The sequence below is a fragment of the Molothrus aeneus genome, chromosome 1, assembly GCF_037042795.1.
Source record: "Molothrus aeneus isolate 106 chromosome 1, BPBGC_Maene_1.0, whole genome shotgun sequence".
Lineage (NCBI taxonomy): Eukaryota > Metazoa > Chordata > Aves > Passeriformes > Icteridae > Molothrus > Molothrus aeneus.
In genome coordinates this window covers 81,660,303-81,681,861 of record NC_089646.1, presented here as the reverse complement: position 1 = coordinate 81,681,861, position 21,559 = coordinate 81,660,303, and the positions used below count along the sequence as shown (strand labels likewise).

General features: G+C 37.4%; 1 protein-coding gene across 2 annotated transcripts in view; it reads right to left on the bottom strand.

Moving 5' to 3' along the window:
• The window catches only part of SEMA5A (semaphorin 5A), a 313,648-nt gene that overhangs the window by 69,523 nt on the left and 222,566 nt on the right, over positions 1-21,559 (bottom strand). For both annotated transcript variants that reach the window (XM_066559905.1, XM_066559914.1), the window contains exons 14-16: positions 14,506-14,623; positions 9,073-9,254; positions 6,652-6,795 (exon numbers count right to left, since the gene is read on the bottom strand). In XM_066559905.1, the coding sequence (XP_066416002.1) occupies positions 6,652-6,795; positions 9,073-9,254; positions 14,506-14,623 (444 nt within the window). The remainder of the gene's footprint in view (positions 1-6,651; positions 6,796-9,072; positions 9,255-14,505; positions 14,624-21,559) is intronic.

Genomic DNA, 21,559 nt, shown 5'->3' with positions numbered 1-21,559 from the left:
AATCCAATGTCTTCTTGCCCTTCTAACAAGTTTTCATCTCTTGGCACTCTTCTACAGTCAAAACTGACTCTAATACTCCAGTTATTCATTTTCTACAAAAAGAGAAATGACAGTATGAACAGTTGTCATTTTCAACAAGAATAATCACAACAGGTTTTTTGTTTTATTCTGAAAGCCCCAATATCTACAAGCTCTAATTCTTCATTATCCTTCATTATAAGGAATTTGAACATTTGGAACTCTGTGGAGGGCAAAAAAATAATCTTGGTGGTGTAAGTAACATACAAAAGTAGATTTATTGCACACGCTGGAGCCTAAAATTCAAACTTTGTCCCTAGGTCTGGGCAACTCCATCAAAATCTAAAGATTGGGAGTGAGGTTAATAGGGGAGTGACATTTAGTTTTCTGCTTCTGTAGAGTTACGAAAATTATTCACAGCTTATATTGACCTTTCCTCTGGAAACTGAGGAAAAAATGCCCAAACCCTCAATATTTATGAATCTGGTGTCAGAATTCTTCAGTGCATGATTTGGGTAAACACATTACAGTTCACATTATATTAAAGATACATAGGAATGTTCTGTGCCTGAATATTCTTCTCCTAGAACTCCAACTGCACACTTTCTTTGTCACATGCAGTCATTTATGTGTGAATGTGTGTGATAGTTTCTTCTAGATAATTTGTTGAGAATGTATGGTCAATAAAATATAGATGTAACATCAGCATTTATTTAGTCAAATTAGTACAAACTTTGCATAATTTCAGTTCTTAATGAAGATGTGTTAAGTTAATTTGGAAGACACACTGAGGCTGAAGCAAATCTGCCATGAAGTTGAAATATTATATTCAGCCATGCAGGAGCAAAATTAAGGAACTTGTCTTGCCTTAAAATAAAGGCATTTACAGTTTAGCTATCTAAAAATGAAGCAGTCATCTAACTTGAGCAACAGCTCATGGAAAGAAACAGCCCAATTAAAAATATGATTTATGTCACCCCAAAGCAAAGGTCATTTAAATACACCCCTCAATGTACAGATTGATTTTCTTGGACTATAAATGCTACATGGGAGACAGACATCTAAGCGGCCATTAAAGGCAATGGAAATCTTGTCAATACAAACTAGGGAGACTAGAATGATTGATTTGAAGAAGTTAAGGAATATAGAGCAGAAGGACACAAATTACTGTTCTCCACAGCCTGTATTGACTAAATTCCTACAGACCACAGTGGAAGTTCAGACACCTGACTCATACATAAACGTTCACTCTCATGAACCCCTAAAGTTAGGTATGACAGATCTCACTTCGAGGACAGTCATACCACTATGCAGTAGCTCTTTTAGTGCCTATGTGCCTGACCTCCCACTCTCTCACTTCAGCAGGAGACAGAAAAGAATCCTAATAACAGTGACCCTTCACAGTAAGCACTTCAAAGGGCTGGCAATTCTGTTATCCAACACTAATTAAAGATGCAGCTGAAAAGATGCCCTAAAATCTCTATGTAAACTACTTCAATTTAGAAAACAGTTTTGTTTTTTGTTTAGTTTTTTTTTTTTTAATAGTCAACACTTTCAATTTTTCCTTTTTTTTTTCAGGAAGACAAAAAAAATAAAAGGACAACTAACAAAAAACCAACACAGAATACAAGTAGAATCTTATTTTCATTTCAACCAGCCAGCCTCTGAAAACATCAGGTATGTTTTCACAGCTAGAGACATCACTGCAATTGATCTTTGAGAACTGTGCTCCAGCATGGGGCTTTGAGCCAAGTTTCATTATATCTGTTCTTGGCTGCATTTCAAGTCACTCAGCAACCCTTTTTCCCTTTTGCTCTTTCTTCCCCTCTTAATTTTGTTCTCAGGACCCACAGGGCTAACGTTTTACAGTAATTCAACAAAACATGCAATGCAAGAAACTTGAATCTGTGAAAGCACTGCCCTCTCCCCTAACCTAACAGCAGGAAGATCAGAATGGAGAACAGCCTAGAGAAATGTGGGTTTTGTACAGTGACCCTTCACATTTCCCCTGAAGTGAGCCCAAGTTCAAATGCCCTAATAAAGGAATTGTCATACTGGGGGAAGGGTGAACTCCCCTGTCTAGTTGTGTCCACAGCTATTAGTGCCTACAGCAAATTTTACAGCGACAACCTCATTGCAACTAACATTACTATTCTTGTTTCTATAAAGATTTCAACCTTTAGTAAGACATCAATTTATTCAATTATTTCAGTGCTGCTATCCAGCACTGAGTATTATGGGCTAACTGCATGACAGTTACAAGTATGCCCTTATTATTCCGCAGAGAGATGTTATTTAAACAAATATTTTGTAATTTTGAACTATGTTATACTACTACCATGTGTTTAAGAAAAACAAACTAAGCTTCATCCCCGTGTGCCCCTTCCTGTGCAATATACTGTTCTGTGGTGGGTATTGTGATTACCAGCTGGTGATTTACTGGGATGCACAGACTATACTGAGGCTGATGGGAATGCTAGATTCCTCTAACTGAAGGCAGGCACGTGATATACACATGCCCTACTGGATTGAGACTGGTACACTGACAGAAATACCCATCCAAGAGACTGTGGGAGGTGGCATGTGGTCCCAGGGGCTTTTGTGGAAGACCATGAGCAGAGAAAGCAAGGAGGGTGGGAACAGACACTTCCCAGAAGACAAAATATCCATGGGAGTGCAAGCAAGCCTAAAGTCTTGTGGTGTTTAAGCTGCTCTGCTGAAGTGGACTGGGCTTGTTCACACTGCTCAGAAACAAGCAGTGCTATACAGAGCAGGCACTTGACTCTCAGCAGCCCCTCTTTCTCATGGAAGCAAGCCCAAAAGCTGAATGTTTGCTGAGAACCACGTGCAAAATAATGCAACAATATGTCCTGCTTCTAATTGTTTTATACACGCCAAAATATCCAGAGCTTTCAAACATTTACTCCTTGTCTGCAGCCAATTTACTTTTCTAATTGCCATGTTTTTTTGCTATTCTTTCCTGTGTAATAAAAGATAAGTGCATCCACTGAAAGCAAGGAATTCGCATTTTAATGTCCCTTATTTCTGCACAGAAAGGAGGGGGACCAGTGGACTTAATGAGGCCATATCTCCAGCATCTTCCACAGAAAGGACAAACATTCTCACCACATGGTAATGTCAAGACAGGATACTACAGACTCTAAAAACTAAGATCTAGAGAATTTTCAGCAGCTTCAGTGAATATTTCTTGTACAGGAAAAATCAGAAAAATTAAGCCCCTAAGGAATTGATCAAGATGTGTTCCATCTGAAGTCTTAACTACAAAATTATTCTTTTACTAGCAAATTTTGTTACAATGTTATTTTTACTCCCTCTCCATATTCTGTCTACACGCACATCAGCTGCACTTTTGACCTACTTCTACAAGGGGAATTTGCTTTGTAATACAAGTATTTGCTATTATCTCTCAACTGCCTTCCCCTGCTTCCCATGCACCCCTTCAGCAGAACATGAAACAGTTTAACCTATCTTCAATGCTTTAAATTGGCAAATACTGCCATTGATTTCAAGGGAATGGCCAGCGAGCACAGAGCTGCCTACATTAGCCATGATCCTATCATGGCTTTCATGAGTTAAAACAAATATATCCTAGACAAACATTTAGCTCTTAACACATGAACAAATACTCTCAAGCTGAATAGGGATCCAGATCTGAAAGTAAATTTACCTCAGATATACACTGCCTTTTTTGTGTTTTGTGTTTGCTTTCTATGGAGTTATGTACTGGATTTCTACAGAAATCACTGTTTGTTGAAAAGCTGTTTCAAAGTTTGGCACATAGATGGCCGTGGAAACTGAATCCTATATTTATACTCCTGAACATGTGAAGGTGATTAGAGTACACACATTTACAAAGACAAATGCACTCAATGTGTAAACCAATTAATTCAAATTTTTACTAATACAAAATATATTTTCATTTTACATATGAGCTGGGTCATCAAAAAAGTAAACTGTTAGGCTATTTATAAACATTGGTTGATTTAAATATGAAAATCTGAGAAGTTGCTTCTTGGCACTTTGGATACAAAAACAGTAAATGTTTCTCAGGAGTTACTGCACATGTAATGTTTTTTTCAGCCTGCCTAAATGTTATGGGCTCAAAGAAACTGCTTCCATTTGGTGCTGATGTAACTCAATGAGAGTGAAACAGGGAAATAATACTACTGTAAATGCTGGTACTCCAGTGCCCTCACAGCTCAAAACTCTCCACAGGCTGGCAGAGACATCAGGACACTCATAAAACTCTAATGGCCCCAACCAGCTTCCCCTGGGTCCTTCACCCACACCAATGGGCCAAGGAGCTCTATTTCACCTGATCCTAACCCTGGCCTGTGGTTTAGCTTCCCACCTGGACTTCAGACTTCTCTCATTGTCATGATGTCACTAGGATCTAGACTCTTGGTTGGGTCTGGCCATAATCTCCAGGCTTGCCCTGCTCCCCTCCTGCGGGTGATGGGATGGGCCCTGGCTGGCAAATATCCCAGGACCTTCTGCTTTTTACAGCTCTGAAAAGATTTATCCAAATACTTGGCTTAACACTGACAAAAATCCTGGCAAAAACTGATGCTTCATTCCTCTGGCTTCTTCACCAATTATTTGACAAAATTTCCTAACTTACCACACCCTCTGGGAAAAAAAGAAAGACACTTAAAAAATAATTAAAAGTATCAGGACATAACATGGATAACAAACAAAACCAAGGAGGAGGCAGGAAGGTTAATTGTGAGTAAGCTATGAGTGAGAAAGGTGAAGGGCTATTTGGGGTGAAGGGTCTTTCAAAGAGACAGGAAACAGTGACAGAAGAACTCTGAGAGAAAAAGGCATCCTGCAGTAAACTCACAGGCACATTCATCCCAGGTTGCTGCTGAACTGGATGGAGATAGAAAGGACAAATAAGCTGCAGGCTACAAAAGCAAAGCAACATAAGCTTATTGTTCCTTCAGAACTGTTGCATACCAAAATTCAATCCTTCTGGACTGCTATTATTTCAACTCATCATAAGTCACTTTCCAGTTTATAACTGCTTTTACAGTACACCCATTGTCATAATGCTCATATAATTAAGAAAGTATTTCTCAAGGTTTTTTTTATTTATTATCAAACTTTTATTCTGTGTTAAACTAAAATGAAAAATTACTATAAGCATCTGCAGTCCATCATCCCAAAGTCTCTCCAAACTGAATTTTTTTTTCTATGTTTAATCTTGTTGTGTCCTGCCCTGGATTGACCTCTCAAAATCAATAACTGTTATTCATGCTGGGACTGAGCTAAATAACAGCAGATACAATCTATGTTTGATGGTGATGGCTTTCTGGTTGGGCAACCTATTTTCGAAAGCAATTTACAGAAGAACAAAATCCTCTCCTCCAGAATGAAATGGTAAATATTCATGGCCTTGAAACAGCGAGAAATGTTCACACGTTCTGTGATACTGATCCTTTACATCTAGGAGTTAGAAAGACCAGGTCCCTGGTGATCCATTAATACGTAAATGTGTGATGCAACCTTGCTTCAATGAATCTCTTAATCTGAAGAAATGCTAGAGTTGGTGTTTAATTAAATGCCTCACTGAAACTCTTCATAAAGGTTACTGACTTTAGTTTACATCCAACAGCAATACAGGATACTACATCATCCATAAAGAAACACTGAAGTAAGCTCTAAGTGCATATTGGAAGGAAATATATCCGCATACATCTCTTGGAATGGATGGGACTCCAGATTTTCACACCAATGCTAGTCTTCTGCTATCTAGCTTTCTGGTATGACTCTGAAAACAACATAATGCATGCAAGAGTTGCAGTTTATCTGAATATATTCTAGCCTGATTTAAAGAAATATTTAATCCCTGTTAAAACTGCAAACACAAAAATTAGAGATTCATGTAGGGTCCACATAAATTAGAAATGTAATTAGGGTGCATGTAAAATAGAATTAAAGACCTGAACTTGACATTCTGAGCTAGTGACAAAATACTTAGTCTGGTGCCAAAACAGTACATGGTGAAATCAAAATCTGAGCTAACTTGATCTGCTCAGGGGTTAAAAAATATATACAAACAATTAAAAAAACCCATCCAAGCTTGAAACTTTACTAAAGATATTTGAGTTCAAGGTGTATTATATTTATTGAATAGAAAACAAAGCCCTTGAAACCCTCCTTCTATGTTATAGAAATGCTTAATTTATTTACAACAGAAAATATGAACTCACAGCATCAGTAACACAGTGCTGTGACCTTATTAAGTTTTGTTCTGAATTCCAGGTCTTGAGGCTGGTTAAGTTACAATTCAAACACAGTGCAATCAATTTTCAAGGAGAATCAATTTTCAGGGTCTCAAGGGACAGCAGCACGTTGCTTCAGCCCAATTGTCTGGCACTACCAGGATCTCTCAGGTGGCTCAGGAGGAATGAAGCGAAGCAAAAGATGAAAGATCTGCTGCAGACCCACAGCCTCGTTAATGGGAATACTGTACTGTACAGCAGTGAAGTTAAAGAGAGAGTGAAAGGAAAGGGAAGGGAAAACCAAGGCAAATAAATGAGAAAATGTCCTGTGGAATACAACTGCACAGAAGAAATCAAAACAGACCATAGATAAAAGATAACTCACCTCTCCTCACGATTCTGTCCCACACAGACGCGTCCTCCATGCCGAGGGGTTGGATTGCTGCAGGAACGCTGACGAACTTGAAAGCCTATTCCACAAGTGGTGCTACAAGGTGACCAAGAAGTCCATGGTGTCCAGCCTCCATTTCTGGTAGAATAAAAAGCTCAGGCTCTGTCATCTGTTATACATAGCGAATGGCTGATTAGGTGTGACTGACAGCAGACTCTGGCCTACTAATATTTCTGTAGAAGTCATTAATACTGCATCATGTTCCATTTCTTCAGGAATACTGAACCAAAATAAATATGGTGCTATGAAATTCCATATTCCACGCTTTGCAAAGAATTTGCTTTTGCTGTTAGCAATGCCTAAAATAACCTCCTTACACAAGAATTACAAAGACATGAAGATATTTAGTTGCTTTTGGTCACTTTGTTCTGGGTAAACTACATATTCAAACTCCTGGATCAATGTTCTGAAGCTAACTCTAAATTACATATCACTTTCAGGGAGATTAAAATGTCAAATTTTGCCACCTTGTCTGAAACGAAAGTGATTAAAGCCTGGAGGAAAAGGAGGCTCAGAGGACACCATATAGCTCTCTACAGCTACCTGAAAGGAGACTGTAATGAGGTGGGGGTTGATTTCTTCTCCCAGGCATTGATCTCTTGATTTCAACAAGGGACAGAATGAGAGGAAATGGCATCATGTTGTGTCAGGAGAGACTTAGATTGGATATTAGGAAAAATGCCTTCACCAAAAGGGTTGTCAAGCATTGGAGCACATTGTCCAGGGAAGTAGTGGAGTCACCATCCCTAGAGGCATTAAAAGACTTGCAAATGTTGTACTTGGGGTTATGGTTTAGTGCTGGACTAAGCAGTGCTTATTAATGGTTAGACTCAATCTGAGGTGTCTCTTCCAGCCTAAATTACTCTATGACATTAAAATGCAAAAAGCATTAAAATGCATTAGTTCTCAATTTCAATTAGTTCTAATTTTCAGTTCGTTCTCAATTTCAATTTCAGGTTCTGATAAGATGTCAATACCTTGCCTGCAATTTAACAAAAAAGCTAAGAGAGTTCACACACTTGTATGTACCTTGCATATGTGAAATTTTGGAAAGGATTCCCATGCACCTCCCCCCCCCCGCCCCTGAAAAAAAAAAACTAGAAAAAATATTACAGAAATATTACAGACCAAAAATCTGAAAAGGAATTCCATATCCTGTACTAGGCAAAAAAAAAAAAAAAAAAAAAAAAAATTATGCACTTCAGCGTTATCCAAAGCTTTAAATGGCTAGTTTTTTGCAGTTTTTGTGGTTTTGTACTGGTAGAACACAAACAGAAATAAAGAAAAATAAAACTAAACTATATTGACCTTTTGATGTTTCATCATAAAAGTAAAAGTTAAAACATTGCCTTACTAATATAGCAGCATTAACAGAAGTAAGACATTAAAACAGTAGTGTAATAGTGCCAAAGGTAGAATGCAAATCCAGTCCCAAATCACATTCCAAATTCCCTTCTAAACCTGTCAGCTGTTGTTTGATTGTTCAGTATCTCACAGCATGTTTATCTTTTCTATCATTCTCCTGACCTGATGCTATATATTATTAGATTTTTAGTAATTCTCCTAAAATAGACTATTTTCACTTACACAGCCTGCAGTTACCTTGTGCAGAAATGTAAACAGTTTTATTCACTATCATGAAGTGATTGTGATGTTGAAAAAAAAGAAAAAACCCAGGAAAAATCACTGAAAATAAACAGCATGCACCAGTATATGTTTCATCTTGCAATTAAAGTATGTAAAATATATGTGTAAAATGTTTTGAGCATGAACTTCTGATGCAGTTCAAAATACGTAATGTTCTGAGTCTCTTTGAAATGATCAGCTCTCACTGATTTGCTCTGGGAGTGGTCAAGTTCCTGAAGAAGACAAAAGAGTGGCTAAAGAGCTCTATACAGACTGGAAACAGAACTTGGTATCACTATCGTGATACACCTGAAAGATACAATGGAAACATTTTTCCAGGGCAGAATGGGGGACTACAATGGTAATATGAGACCTCCAAAAAAGAAAGGCATTCTTACTTCCAGAAAAGAAACTTGTATGAATTACAGAACTGAGAAAAATATCATACTTTGGATATTATCTAACACTGATTTTTTTTTTTTCTTTCAGAGCTGTTGTTAAAATTATCTGAGGACAACATTATTTGGTACACAGCATTTGAAATGATTCTGTGATCTCTGACTCATTCTTTCTCCTACAAAGTGTGAGAGAAACTGTCTAATGTCCCATTTGTCCTTTCATGCACAGGATCAGTAGATTTAAGGGGAGATTTCAAAGGGTGGGCTTTATTCTGATTAAGTTCAAAATTTTTAAACCACAAATGATAGAACCTGAAATTGTCATGCATACCTGGAACAGTTGGCAATCTCCATGGTTGGCCCTTCACACAGCCATCCTCCACACTGAGGAGCAGGACTGTCACACACGCGCGTCCTGCACAGGCAGGAGCCAACGCTGGCCCCGTCAGTGTGGGTGCAAGGTTTCCACTGTGACCATGCCCCAAAATGTCCATCCACTGTCAGATTCCTCATCTAGAAACAAACACAACAGAAAAGCTTACCTGAGGCTTGGCAGTTCCTTCACACAACCTCTTTATTCTGCTGTGCATGAAAAGTTTAGCCTTCAGCCACCAACAATAGCAGTCTCCACTGGAGAGATACACCTTCCAGAGCAACCTCCCCTTATAATTCCTGTAGCTCATAATTTCCACAATTTCTGACCAATCTGAGCCACTGGATGCCACCACCATAGCAATAACAGAAATCACAACTAACTGTTACCTTTCACAACCGTGCTTGCCTACCTCTTGATTGTCTTCTGTAATCCCTACTTCCTGAAATTTTCCAGTGAAAATGGAACCTGGAGTCTAACTGTAAAAACCAAGATCAAAAGGAAGAGCCAGCAGAGGATAAGGAGAAATTAAGAAGAAATTCTACATGAGCATGATGAGACATTGGAACAGGTTTCCCATGAGAAATTGTGGATGCCCAATCCATGGAAGTGTTCAAGGCCAGGTTGGATGGGGCTTTGAGCAACATGGTCTAGTGGAAGGTGTCCCTGCCCTTGGCAGGGGGGATTCAAACTAAATGATCTTTCAGTTTCCTTCCAATGAAACAATTCTAAACACAGATGCTGAAAGGTAACAAGACTGGGCTGATCAAACTCAAATTTCCCTGATGAGTGTCTTTTTTGGAAACGGATTTTTTTTTCTGTCCTTTTCATAAGGATGAAAAGTGGTTTTAAATATGAAAGTCTCTAAATGTCATATGAAATTCTATGTATAAATCCTAGAAACATCTCCAAAAATCAGCACCTAATCCTACATGATGAAACAGTTTGCTCCCATAGAATTCAGTTCTCAAACCCTTTGGCTGGAAGCTTCAGACCATTCTCATCTTGACTGGAATGTTTTTATCAAGCAGCTGTAACACATTTAATATGAAATCTTCATTGCCCAGATGAAAAAAAAATTTGCTAGAAAATGAGTTTTCTAAAGAAAATGGGGCAGGATGTGGTAAAATCAGCTACCAGACAAGGCAAATTTTCATAATATTCTTGTAGCAAGGTGTTAATCTTGACAAATCTGTGATTCTAAATGGAAATTATGGCTACTTTTAACTTAAATACTAAGGAATGTGCCTTTTGTTTGCTTCATGTTAACTTTGAGTCAAAACAACAGCACAAACAAGTGCAAGTAGCATTTAAATTCAGTCTTAGAATAAATATGTATCACTTGTAGTCATGCATTTTTCATTCAACGTGCAAGAACATAACACTTGAATATTTGCTTACATATTGAAACAGGAATTACAGTTGTAGGTTGTCATAACTGATCTGAAATGGTATCTTCCTTTACTATTTTTAGTATTTTAGCAGTGGTGAGAGAAGTGGACATTGCACAAGTACTTTGAAGATACAAGATATTCAATTAGAACATAAAGCATGTTTCTCCTGACACTCTGGATGTTGGCTGCTTCTTTCCACTGTGGCAAAGATATCATAATTTCACTACTAATTACAATTCCCACTGCTTATTTTTCACCATAGCCCCTTGTGCAAGAACAGCTATGTGTATATTCTGTCAGCTACAACCGACATAACCATAAATAATCACTTCAAAATCTGTTGACAGCTATTTATTGAAAATAACTCACCAACCTTTGCTCATGTAGAGTTTACATTGATGGGTTGTGTAAGACAACAAGAAATACTTCCTTTTAAGTGACAAGCAGAGTCATTCTCTCTTACACTGCTGGTCTAACAAATATTTATAGTCCATAAACTAACAATTCTATGTCCTCAATCTAATTATGTCAGAGATGTGAAAATGCCTTTACTGTTTTCTGTTTCTGTGCTGCATCAAAACATCTTTATCGTTGCACCTACATTTTAAACTAAAACCTGTCTATGGTTACACAAGCTAACAGCGGTCTATGTGTACCATAGTACATATTAAGTAGCAGAGAAGTATACATAGAACATAGCTGAAAGCTTGAACTCAGAAAGAAAAATTGGTGACATATTCTCTCTCTTCATTATTTTTCCTTGCTCATGCAAAGATCATCCCACTGGGGTCTCTGCTGTTCCCCATGACTCACCTGCTCTGTCTCTCTGTGAATATCTCCCTTTCAGAAGTGATATCAAACAATTTTATCATACGACTGCAGGAAAGCAAAATGTACCAATGAGGGGCCTTTGCAGCCCTCACCAGAATCCAAGCCCATTAGCTTTTCACCATCTGACATCTCAAGGGCAAAATCATAGTCAATGACAATCACATCTCGGCATGGCTACACTCTGCTTTCCCTTTCTACCACCCTGGTTTTGTCACCTTTGCTCTTCTGCAGATAGCTTTAGACCTTTCTTCCTTCTTAATGTCTTCCAAATATCCACCTTTGTCTGAAGTCTCTCTGCACACACCTCATATTCCTGCTTTGTGCCTCTGCACTCTGAGTAAAGGTCACAGTTTTTAACTCTGTCAAGAGATCTTTAGTTTGAGATTACTTTTGGTAGAATTTAGTGAGTCTGTAGAGTTTCCTGAAGCTCCAAATGAATTCAGATCCCATACTACACTTTCCCCAGGAATAACTGTAAAAATAAAGCCATTTCATGTTGCATACTTCTGTTAAACAAACAAACAATCAAACAAAATGAAAAGCACAACCAAAACCAAAATCCTGAAAAACAATTTTTCGTTTTTTTAACTTTCCTTTCCTTGTAAAAGCTCCTAGATATTTTTAAGTGATGGATTGCAAGTTGTCCCACTGGAAAATATTGCAAAAAAACAATGAACCTTCATTGCTATAAAAATTATTGGATGAGTAATAGGATAAATCACCAACTGGAAAAAGATCAAATGTGCCATAGCATTAATTAGTGTCCATATTTATGTTATGCACAATTGCTGTACTCACGCCAACTGAAACAACAACCTAAAAATCAAATTGAGAATTAAATCAGAGCAACATAACCAAAATAACCATATTTTTCAAAACTGATCTTCAAAGTCCAGAGATGGTAGCAAGACACTCATCTATCTCTCCCTTTCACGTCTCTCCTCTACCATGACACGCCTATAAGTACTCAGCCATATGAATATTTCTGTAGGAAATAATTTCTCCAAGGAAACTGATCACACTTTTTATTCTGGAGTAATCTACTGTATAATCAGACCTCTCTCTGATCCAATTTTAGAAGAAACTGATCATTCATTAATCTAAAAAAAATCTACAATGTTAAAAAGATATGAGTAATTTTACTAACAATTAAGATATTGGAAGCAGTTGGGACCAAAAAAGGGAAAGTAGGTTTTGAATATTCTGTTATTTTCTGCTTGCAACAGTGTCTTGAATATATCTAGCACATGTTAAGGATGCAGATAGCTCAGTTGCCTACAAAATTAAATTAATTACATCTTGGCATATATATCCTGTGAGCACAGCACAAAAAATGCTATAAAAACAAATATTTGAAAGCCTCACTAAGCCAAATTGTAATTGATTGCAGTTTGCAAGAATACTGTGTTACTTCAGAGGAAAGTTTCTGTGAAGTTTTTCCAATCTGTTCAACAATGTGTTACTCAGGGTGTAAGGCTTTAAAATAGTAAAGGCTTTAAAATAGTAAAGGCGTAAACCCACACTTTTCAATTTAGATAATTCTAAAATCTTCCTTATATTATGCAAGTTCAATCTGCTCAAGGACAAAATTTCTTTGGAGTTTCATCAGGTCTTTGAATCTCAGATCAGCAGGATAAGTCTCACTGCAATGGATAAATTTCTAAGCAAGACTAAGGTACTCCCCTGCTTTGACTAGACTGCCATATCCTGTGCACATGTCATATAATGGATACTAAATAATTCTTTTTCCAGTTGAACAGAACAGAATGGAATTATGCTTTCTAAATTACTCCTCCCTCCACCCCATCTTGGCCTTGGGTTCTATATCTACAAAAGAAAATAAGGCCTAATGCCACAATTCAAAGACTGAGCACATGAGCAGGCTGACTGCCCTTGCAAATAACAAAATAAGGCATTTCAATAATCACAGTATTTTCCCCAAAGTTGCTCCTGATTTCAGCTCAAATGCTAATGCAGATGAATCCAACACAGGCCTATTTTATTAGTCCTCTATATGAGAAGGTGGAAGCAAATGACAGGGCATGACACAAGCATTTTTTAAAAGTTTTAAAAATTTGAAAAAAATGTTTTAAAAATTGCTATTTAATGTCAAACATAGTCAGAACACGGGTGCACGTTCTCAAGGCCAGAATCAGTGTAGTGTTTGTATCTATGAGGCTGCTGCAACACATGTAGAGAGCACAAGTCAGAGCTGAAATAACTTTATATTGATTTTGCACATCTCTAGTTCACTACCAAAGCCCAGCTTAGGACAGAGAAGTGTCATCAAGATGTTAAATGCAGCTTGTAAACACATGGAAATAAGAACACAAATGCCATGTGAGCATAAGTTTATAGATGCATGTGCTTCACTGGTGAGGGGGGACAAGATCAAGAAGTCCTTACTAGGAATGAAAGTAGAACTGAGTTGGAATGGCTCCCTCTTTATGGGCAGAAGGACAAAGCAGCAAGGATCTTAAAAAAAAAAGCTCAATAGCACAAAAACCCTTCTTTTTGCATGCTTTTGAGCAAGGGAAAAGAATGAATATTAAAACAACCAGAAAAAAAAATTAAAATGAGAGATAAATATCAAGTTTGTTGATGCTTTTTTTATATCATATGGAATTTATTAAAAATATTTTTTAAAGAGAGGTGTTAAGCCACTGTAAATATGAACCTTGCATTTATCATAATTATCACTTCCGTTGATAATGTGTGTGAGCCTTAACTCATGGAATTCAGCCTTCCAATTCATGGACTTTAGAAGATGTTATTTGGCTTTTTATATTACCAATAATAATCCTAAAAGAAAAGATTTTACCATTAGTGAGTAAACTTTTTCAAAGGACATAATGGAGAAAAATTCTGCAGGGAAAAATATGGCAATATCACTAATCTTAGAAAACATTTGTTTTCAAGGTGGAAAAATAGACATTATGGATAAAAAACAACCACTCTTTGAAATTACTCTAAATAACTTTATCACAGAAGTAGTTTAATACGAAATAGAAAAGAAACTAGGTATTCTGCTAAAATCTGATGGGAAAACCTAAGGAAAATGACATTAAATGTAGTTTTCTGAGCTTGAAAAATCTATGCCAGCTCATTTTCATGAAATTCATGGAATCAAAGGTTTCAAGAGACAAATGAATGCATTTGGACTTACTGGACACACGGTAATGCTTTGCTCCCACTGACTCATGCTCAGACTGTCTTCCAGCGTTGTGCATTTCTTCATCACCATGTCCCAGCCACAATAAGGGTCTTGGGATCCAATGCATGCACTGTGGATGAAAACCAATCAGATAACCGGGACATTTATCTTCATTTGTACTGACCAAAGATTTCTAAATAACTATGCAGTATCTCTTGGTACTTCATAGGCAGATAGTGAAATTGATCCCTGTTGTGGTATGGCACAGACAAAATGACCAAAACCAGAGGAAAAATTAATTTGAATGCCTATACAAAACTAGTATTTCTTTTAAGTGCATAGCTGAAGTTCTGTCTGCATGCATGGTATGTTGTCTTGACTGATTGCTGTACTTAATTACTAGAGAATTACAGAAATTCATAAAGAGGGTATATTGTGTGCTCCAAGTAAAAATTTCAAGAGGTTACAGTAGTCTCTTCTGTCAGTTTTAGAATTGTAGATATCATCTTTTTCAGAAATCAGAGGACAGTGTCTGCTCTTTGAAATTAATTAGAAAACTTTCTGATCTGTTTTCTGCACTCGTATAAAATTTCTGGAGGTTAGTTCAAAGGGGCATTGGTGGCTGCCATCACACCTCTTACATATCACATGCTGCAGTCAACACTCTCTCTTAGGGGCACATGAGGAGGGAAAGAAATGGATCACAGAGAAGGATGGTGGTCCAGTTTCATACAGACTCTGAAACATCCACTGTACAAAATTAGAGGTTCATTTCTCTAATAAATAGCAGGCTTCTCTTGCTAAGGTCTAGTGTTAACAGTCCAGGCAATAGGTCTGCAGTTTCATAGCTAAAGATCCATAAAAAAAGGAGGTGGAATTCCCATGATAGTGAAGCACAATATAATTGGTTTAATACTTGTAAGAATACCTATAAACTACAAATAAAAAATAATGCATTTAAAAATTTTTTCTAGATTGTAAAAAATGTTAGACTGATCATTTTTGTTCAACTAAATCCATGGACATTATCCTTTTCTCTTTAATTATCTGTTCCCATCACATCTGTTGACTGAAGGGCCACAGAGATGATTCAACAACTGGAGCACCTCTCCAGTGAGGACAGGATGAGAGAGCTGGGAGAGCTGTTTAGTCTAGAGAAGAGAAGGCTCAGAGAGAATCTCATCAATATGTACAAAACCCTAAAGTGAGAATGCAAAGAAGAGGGTCCAGGGTCCTCAGTGGTACCCAGTGACAGGACCAGAGACAATGGGCACCAACTGAAACACAGGAGGCTTCAACATCAGGAGACACTGTTGCAGAAAGAGTGACTGAGCATTGGCACAGATAGCCCAGTGAGCTTCTGGAATCGCCTTCCTTGTAGATATTCAAAAGCCACCCAGACACGTCCCTGGACAATTGGTTCTAGGAGGCCCAGCTAGCACTGGACCAGATGAACATCAGAGACCCCTAACAATTTCAAGTATTCTGTGATTTTGTCCTAACTAATTTGTGTTTTATTGATGTTTCTATTTATCTCAGGCACTCCTCATGTACTTCCATGTTAACACCTGACCAAACACAGAGTCATTAATTCCCTGGAGTGTTATTCCAAAATACCATAATTATAAATTTCAAAGAATTCACTTCCACATTCCACTTGGCAATGTGGATTACCAGTACCATGTGGGAGCATAGTTCTCATCTGCAAAAGGGGCACAATCTAAGAGGCATAACAGTCAAAATGGGTATGGATACCCCTAATCAGGATTCCAGCCCAAAGATAAAGCTTCTTGTTTAGGGAATTTGCTGTTCAGAAGAGAGTTCCCACTGTTGGCTCCTGCAGCTGTGAGTGTTTAGCATTTTTGTTACTCAGGCAACACATGTTTCCATTTAACTATCTAGAAAGTGAGAATGAACATTAATGCAAATTATGGAAAGTTTTAAGCGTCTTGGTCTTCCAAAGTTTGCCAGATGTGATGTCCAGTATTCTCCTCCTAAATATCTCTGATAAAGCATGTGTTTGATGAGAAAAGAATACAAAAACAAATTAAAGGCTGACAATGCACAACTGGCAATGTTAGCAATGGTAACCCTGAAATGAGAACTTGCGCCTCAAAGCTGAAGTGGTCAATTTTCTAACTTCAAAGTGTTCAAATTTATAAACTCAGTTATTATGCTTTAGAAACTTTTCATTAAAAGCAAAAATATTTCAAAGTCTTTTGAAATATACTTTCACTTAGTCACATACTACCTCTTTAGTAGGAGTAAGCTGATCCTTCTCTCACTCTGGTCTTAGACCCCATTTTCTCTTTTGCTTTTGTTTTCACTTTACTACGATCCAAGCAAATCAGAACGACTTGAAACTTTCATTATAAGTCACTCAGAAGTTTTAAGAAAGGTGCTAGAAACATATTTTGACTGTCCTTACAATTATCTGGTATGAGAACAGATCCTAGTTCCATGAAAGAAAAGAAAGTTCTTGCACTGCTATGACAAAGAATGTTTGATCACTCTGTTTGAACACTGAGTGGGGTTTTTTCAGTACCTGACCGGGTTTGGACCGCACTGCAGCAAGGTGCAATGAGGTGAATCTTTTCAGAATTTAGTTAAAAAGATCCACTGAGCACATGAAAATTATCATTTTAAGAAGTTAGTAACTCAGCTAACCTCATGCAGATGACAAGAGGATAACTTCCTCCACAAATTAGAGGCATTACTATTCTTCAATCATGGTTTTCTTTACACCACAATACAGAAATTAATCCTCTAAACATATGAACTATTTCAAACAAAGCAACAAGTAATATTTTCAGAGAAATATTCCTCACATGAGAAACTCTAGTTTTGCTGAGATTTTTTTCACTAATGTGCTAATTATTTGTCCCAGACATTATTATATTTAAGTCTCATATTGTAAAATGTTTGATTTTGTAAATCTTATATCCAGACAGAAAAAAAAAAACTAGAAAACTGTAATTCAGTATCATCAACCTCCTTCAGCTCATTTTGTCAGACATATTCAGGAGATGTGGCAGGACCTGACTTAAATAACTGCCCTGTTCTCAAGTATTGGCACAACAATTCTTTTCTGTTCTCTACCCTGGCTCACATCTCAGAGGGTTTTCTTATTTTTTTTTTTTTTCAGATCACCTATATCTCTGAAAAGCAGACATAGTTTCTTTAAAAGAGGGAGGTAATATGAGGGTAAGGTTTTATCCTTACTACCTAATTATGTCACCTTTTAAAACCAGTTTCATTTCTTTGAGGGATGATTCCTTTGATTTAATGTGTGAGTAACAGCAACTAATTATTTTTATCTACTATGCCTAGATAAAAGAAAAACAGATAACAAAATAAGTTAACAGATAAAAAAATCATATAGAATAAAGCTTGTAAGTATAAAAAAATCAGAACTTCTATCTGAAACGGGAAATTTAAAGGGACTTAATTCCAGTTATGTGTCTTTAGAAAAATTTCATACTGTTTTCTTTTTTCATGACTCTCTCTCCCAAGAGACAGCAGTAAGAGGAGTAGCTTCAATGTGTACATGAAGTAACAAAAGAAACTGTAGAACATGGCTGTCAAATTTATGTCAATTTTATGTAACTAAGGAACGTCAAAAATCAGATACTACTAAACATCTTTATCTCCTTTTCCTCCCAAATCTCTGTCTAAATTAAAGTCATTTTAGATGCCACTATTGAAAAACTACATAAATTTTAAAGTAGGTATTAGGTATTTCATTTGACAGGGCCCTTTCAGACTGTCACATGGCAAATAGCAGAGCTGGATAATATATTTTGTCATCTTGTCTCTAGAAGTATACCTTACATCTCAATTTCAGCAGAGAATGAATGTTTTGTCTGTTAATCCCAGTAGGCACCAGCTCACATCTCTAAGACTTCACATGATTTGTCCCAGCACTGCTAAAACTGGCAATTTTGTCCAGGAAGGAAATTCAGGAATTAAATTAAACTGGATCATTTGAAGACTCTTGATGCCACTTACCCTATCGAGTCAGCACTCTCTGCAAAAACATTCAACAGCCTTTGGCTTCTCCTGACATGCTAATTTTGCTCTGCATTGTCACTTCACATTTTTTTACCAAATGTAAATGATAGGTAGCAGAGTGTGTCTCCTGCAAGGCACACATTTGGCAGTGGTGCTACACTTTAGCAATGGGTTTTGACTGACTACTGACTGTAAGCCACCTCACTCTAAAGCAAGTCAGTAAAAGTCAGGTTATTTCTTCAGCTATTTTATAATTATCATCAAGTAAGCCAGAAAAATCGTCCTACTTCAGTTATATTTGAGATGATTTATTGAGTCAGAAAATAAGGCAGAATTGAACACAATTCAGAGCAAAATATGTTAAAAATCCCATCGACTTTTAGACTAAAAAGAATTTATGTGTGTTCCAAAGAACAAAAAAAAAAAAACCCTAAGTTTAAAAGCTGTATCATAATACCATTAATTTTGAAGGGATTTTAAAATTTCCTTTGAGGGGAAGAATATATTCCCATATGAATATGAAAGTGCTAATCAGGTATCCTCTTGAGCTGTAACATTTTACTATACAATATATATAAATGCAAGAGGTGCATCTTCTAAGACTGTTCAAGAAACATTTTTCTGTCTTTACCTATACACAGCATTTCAAAGAACTGAGTCTCCTGACCCTTTCAATAATTTCTACTGAAATATCCATGCCCCCATTAGTCCCCACTACCACCAAATGTGACCTGACACTTTGTATATCAGGAACTGAACTGGGGTCACCATCTTATTTTGCAGAAGACAGGTTCATCACTTCAAATTCAAACAGAAAACTGAAGCTATAAGCCTGTCTCATGCTCCAGATGCACAGTTCTATCCATTGCTGAATGAATACATGAATGTGATACCAGACAAAGGTAACTATCAGTGTTTTCATTACTACTGGTTTTGCAGCTGTATACATATATATGTGTGTGCAATGAAGAACAGGCATCTAAAGACACAGATGAATGATCCAGAAGATAAATGGTGGGGACACAACTTATAAAATCCCAGGTAGCTCAAGCTAAGATGCATGTCAAATATTCAGAATACTGCTTAACTCTCACCTGAACTGGTAAGAAAATCAAATCCTTTAATCATCTCAGACACTCTGAGCAGACTACCATTGCTTCCTCTTATTTTAATTTTTGTAGCATACTCCAAATATATTTATATACCATTCAGTCTTGCAAAATCACTGAAAATACTGGCCTTAAACCCACAAGGTCCTTCCATCAAATCCAGAATCAGAAATTTATGTATAAAAGTTGTTTATATTACACAATTCACTGAATGTATATGCTTCCAAGTGACTATATATGGATCAAATGTGAAAAACAATTTTCAGAGCATCCTCTCAACACTCTCCCTTCAGATATTTATATCCATTGATAAATCTCTTTCCAGTGTTCTCCTCTCAAGGCTGAACAGGTCCAGCTCCCTCAGTCTCACCTCAGAGAAGAGATGCTTCAGATCCTACTCATCTTTGCTGCCCTCCGCTGCACACTCTCCAGGAGCTCCATGTCTTTCTTGTCCTGAGGAGTCCAGAACAGCACAGAGCACTCCAGATGTGGCCTCACCAGACTACAGGGGCAGGATCACCTCCCTCAACCTGCTGGCAGTGCTCTTCCCAGTGGATGGATAACTGGTCCAATAGGACCCCCAGATCCTTCTCCCCAGGGCTGCTTTCCAGCCTGGGATTATTCTTCCCCAGGTGCAGAACCCTGCACTTGCCTTTGCTGAATTTCAGAAGGTTCCTCTCCACCCATCTCTCCAGCCCGTCAAGGTCTCTCTGCAGGGCTGCACAGACTTCTGGAGTATCGGCCACTCCTCAGCTTTGTGTCATCAGAGAACTTGCTGGGGAGACATCTGCCCCTTCAGCCAAGCCACTGATGAAAAGTTAAACGATCCTGGGCCCAGTACTGACCCTTAGGTGAAACTGACCCTTAGGTGAGCTGGCATTCAGCCATTTCCCAAGCCACCTCACTGTCCGCTTGTCCAACCCCCACTTCCTGAACTTGCCCATAAGCACCTATAGTTACTAAGGGTAAACACACTGAACTTAGAATTCCTGAATCTTGTGATACTTTAAAGCAACAAAATTAATTGCATCACGATATATGAAAACCACAAGACTGTTTTAAATTTTTCTTTCTTAGGTCACTTTTTTGTTTAAAACCATATCCTACTAATAAAATCTGAATTGCAAATATGTAGTCAAGTCTATCTGGTTTACTTACATCTCTGCAAACTAAATGCAAAAGACATTTTTCTTTCTCTCATAAGGCTACTTCAAGAAATAAATTGGGAGCAGGCTGTAAAATTCTTGTTTCACAAAAATATCTGCTTAAAACACAATACATACATACATAGATCACACTTTGAAGGGTTGTCACTAAAATTTCACGGGCAGCAAAATGTAAATGAACAGTTTGTCTCTAATGCATTTTGCAGGACAGATAGACAGACACTTTCTGCAAAAGCTTTCATCTTCACAGATGCAGAAAGGGTCAAGCTATTCCCTCTGCAGTATGGGACTAATATTCTACTACTTTTGAGTGCAAAAAACTTAAAACTGTGCTTATTTCGTAATTCTGCTGACTTTAATAGTGTCCATAAGTTTGACATCTACTGAAGGTAACTTTTCAGTGTATCTCACACCCAAAAAAAGAACTGCCATTTTTAATATGTGCTTATAATCTAGACTTGCAGATAGGAGTATGGTTTATCCCAGTCTGGGAAATTTATGAGGACTCTGATTCTGGAATATTACTCTGGAATCACTAATTCAGATCAGTCCTCATGTGGTTCTGACATTATAATGCAGCAGCAGACTTCTCATACTTAAACTGGAATAAAGCCTGCATATTTTGAAATCAGGAAATCCACCTAAATATCCAAAAAGAAATACTTTGGAATGATTATTTCCAAAGAGAAATCTCAATTCCATTTGTTGGCAAGCTCTTCTGGACACATGATCACCTAGTAATGGTTAAGACCACATACTTGTTATTAGCTTGTCAATGTA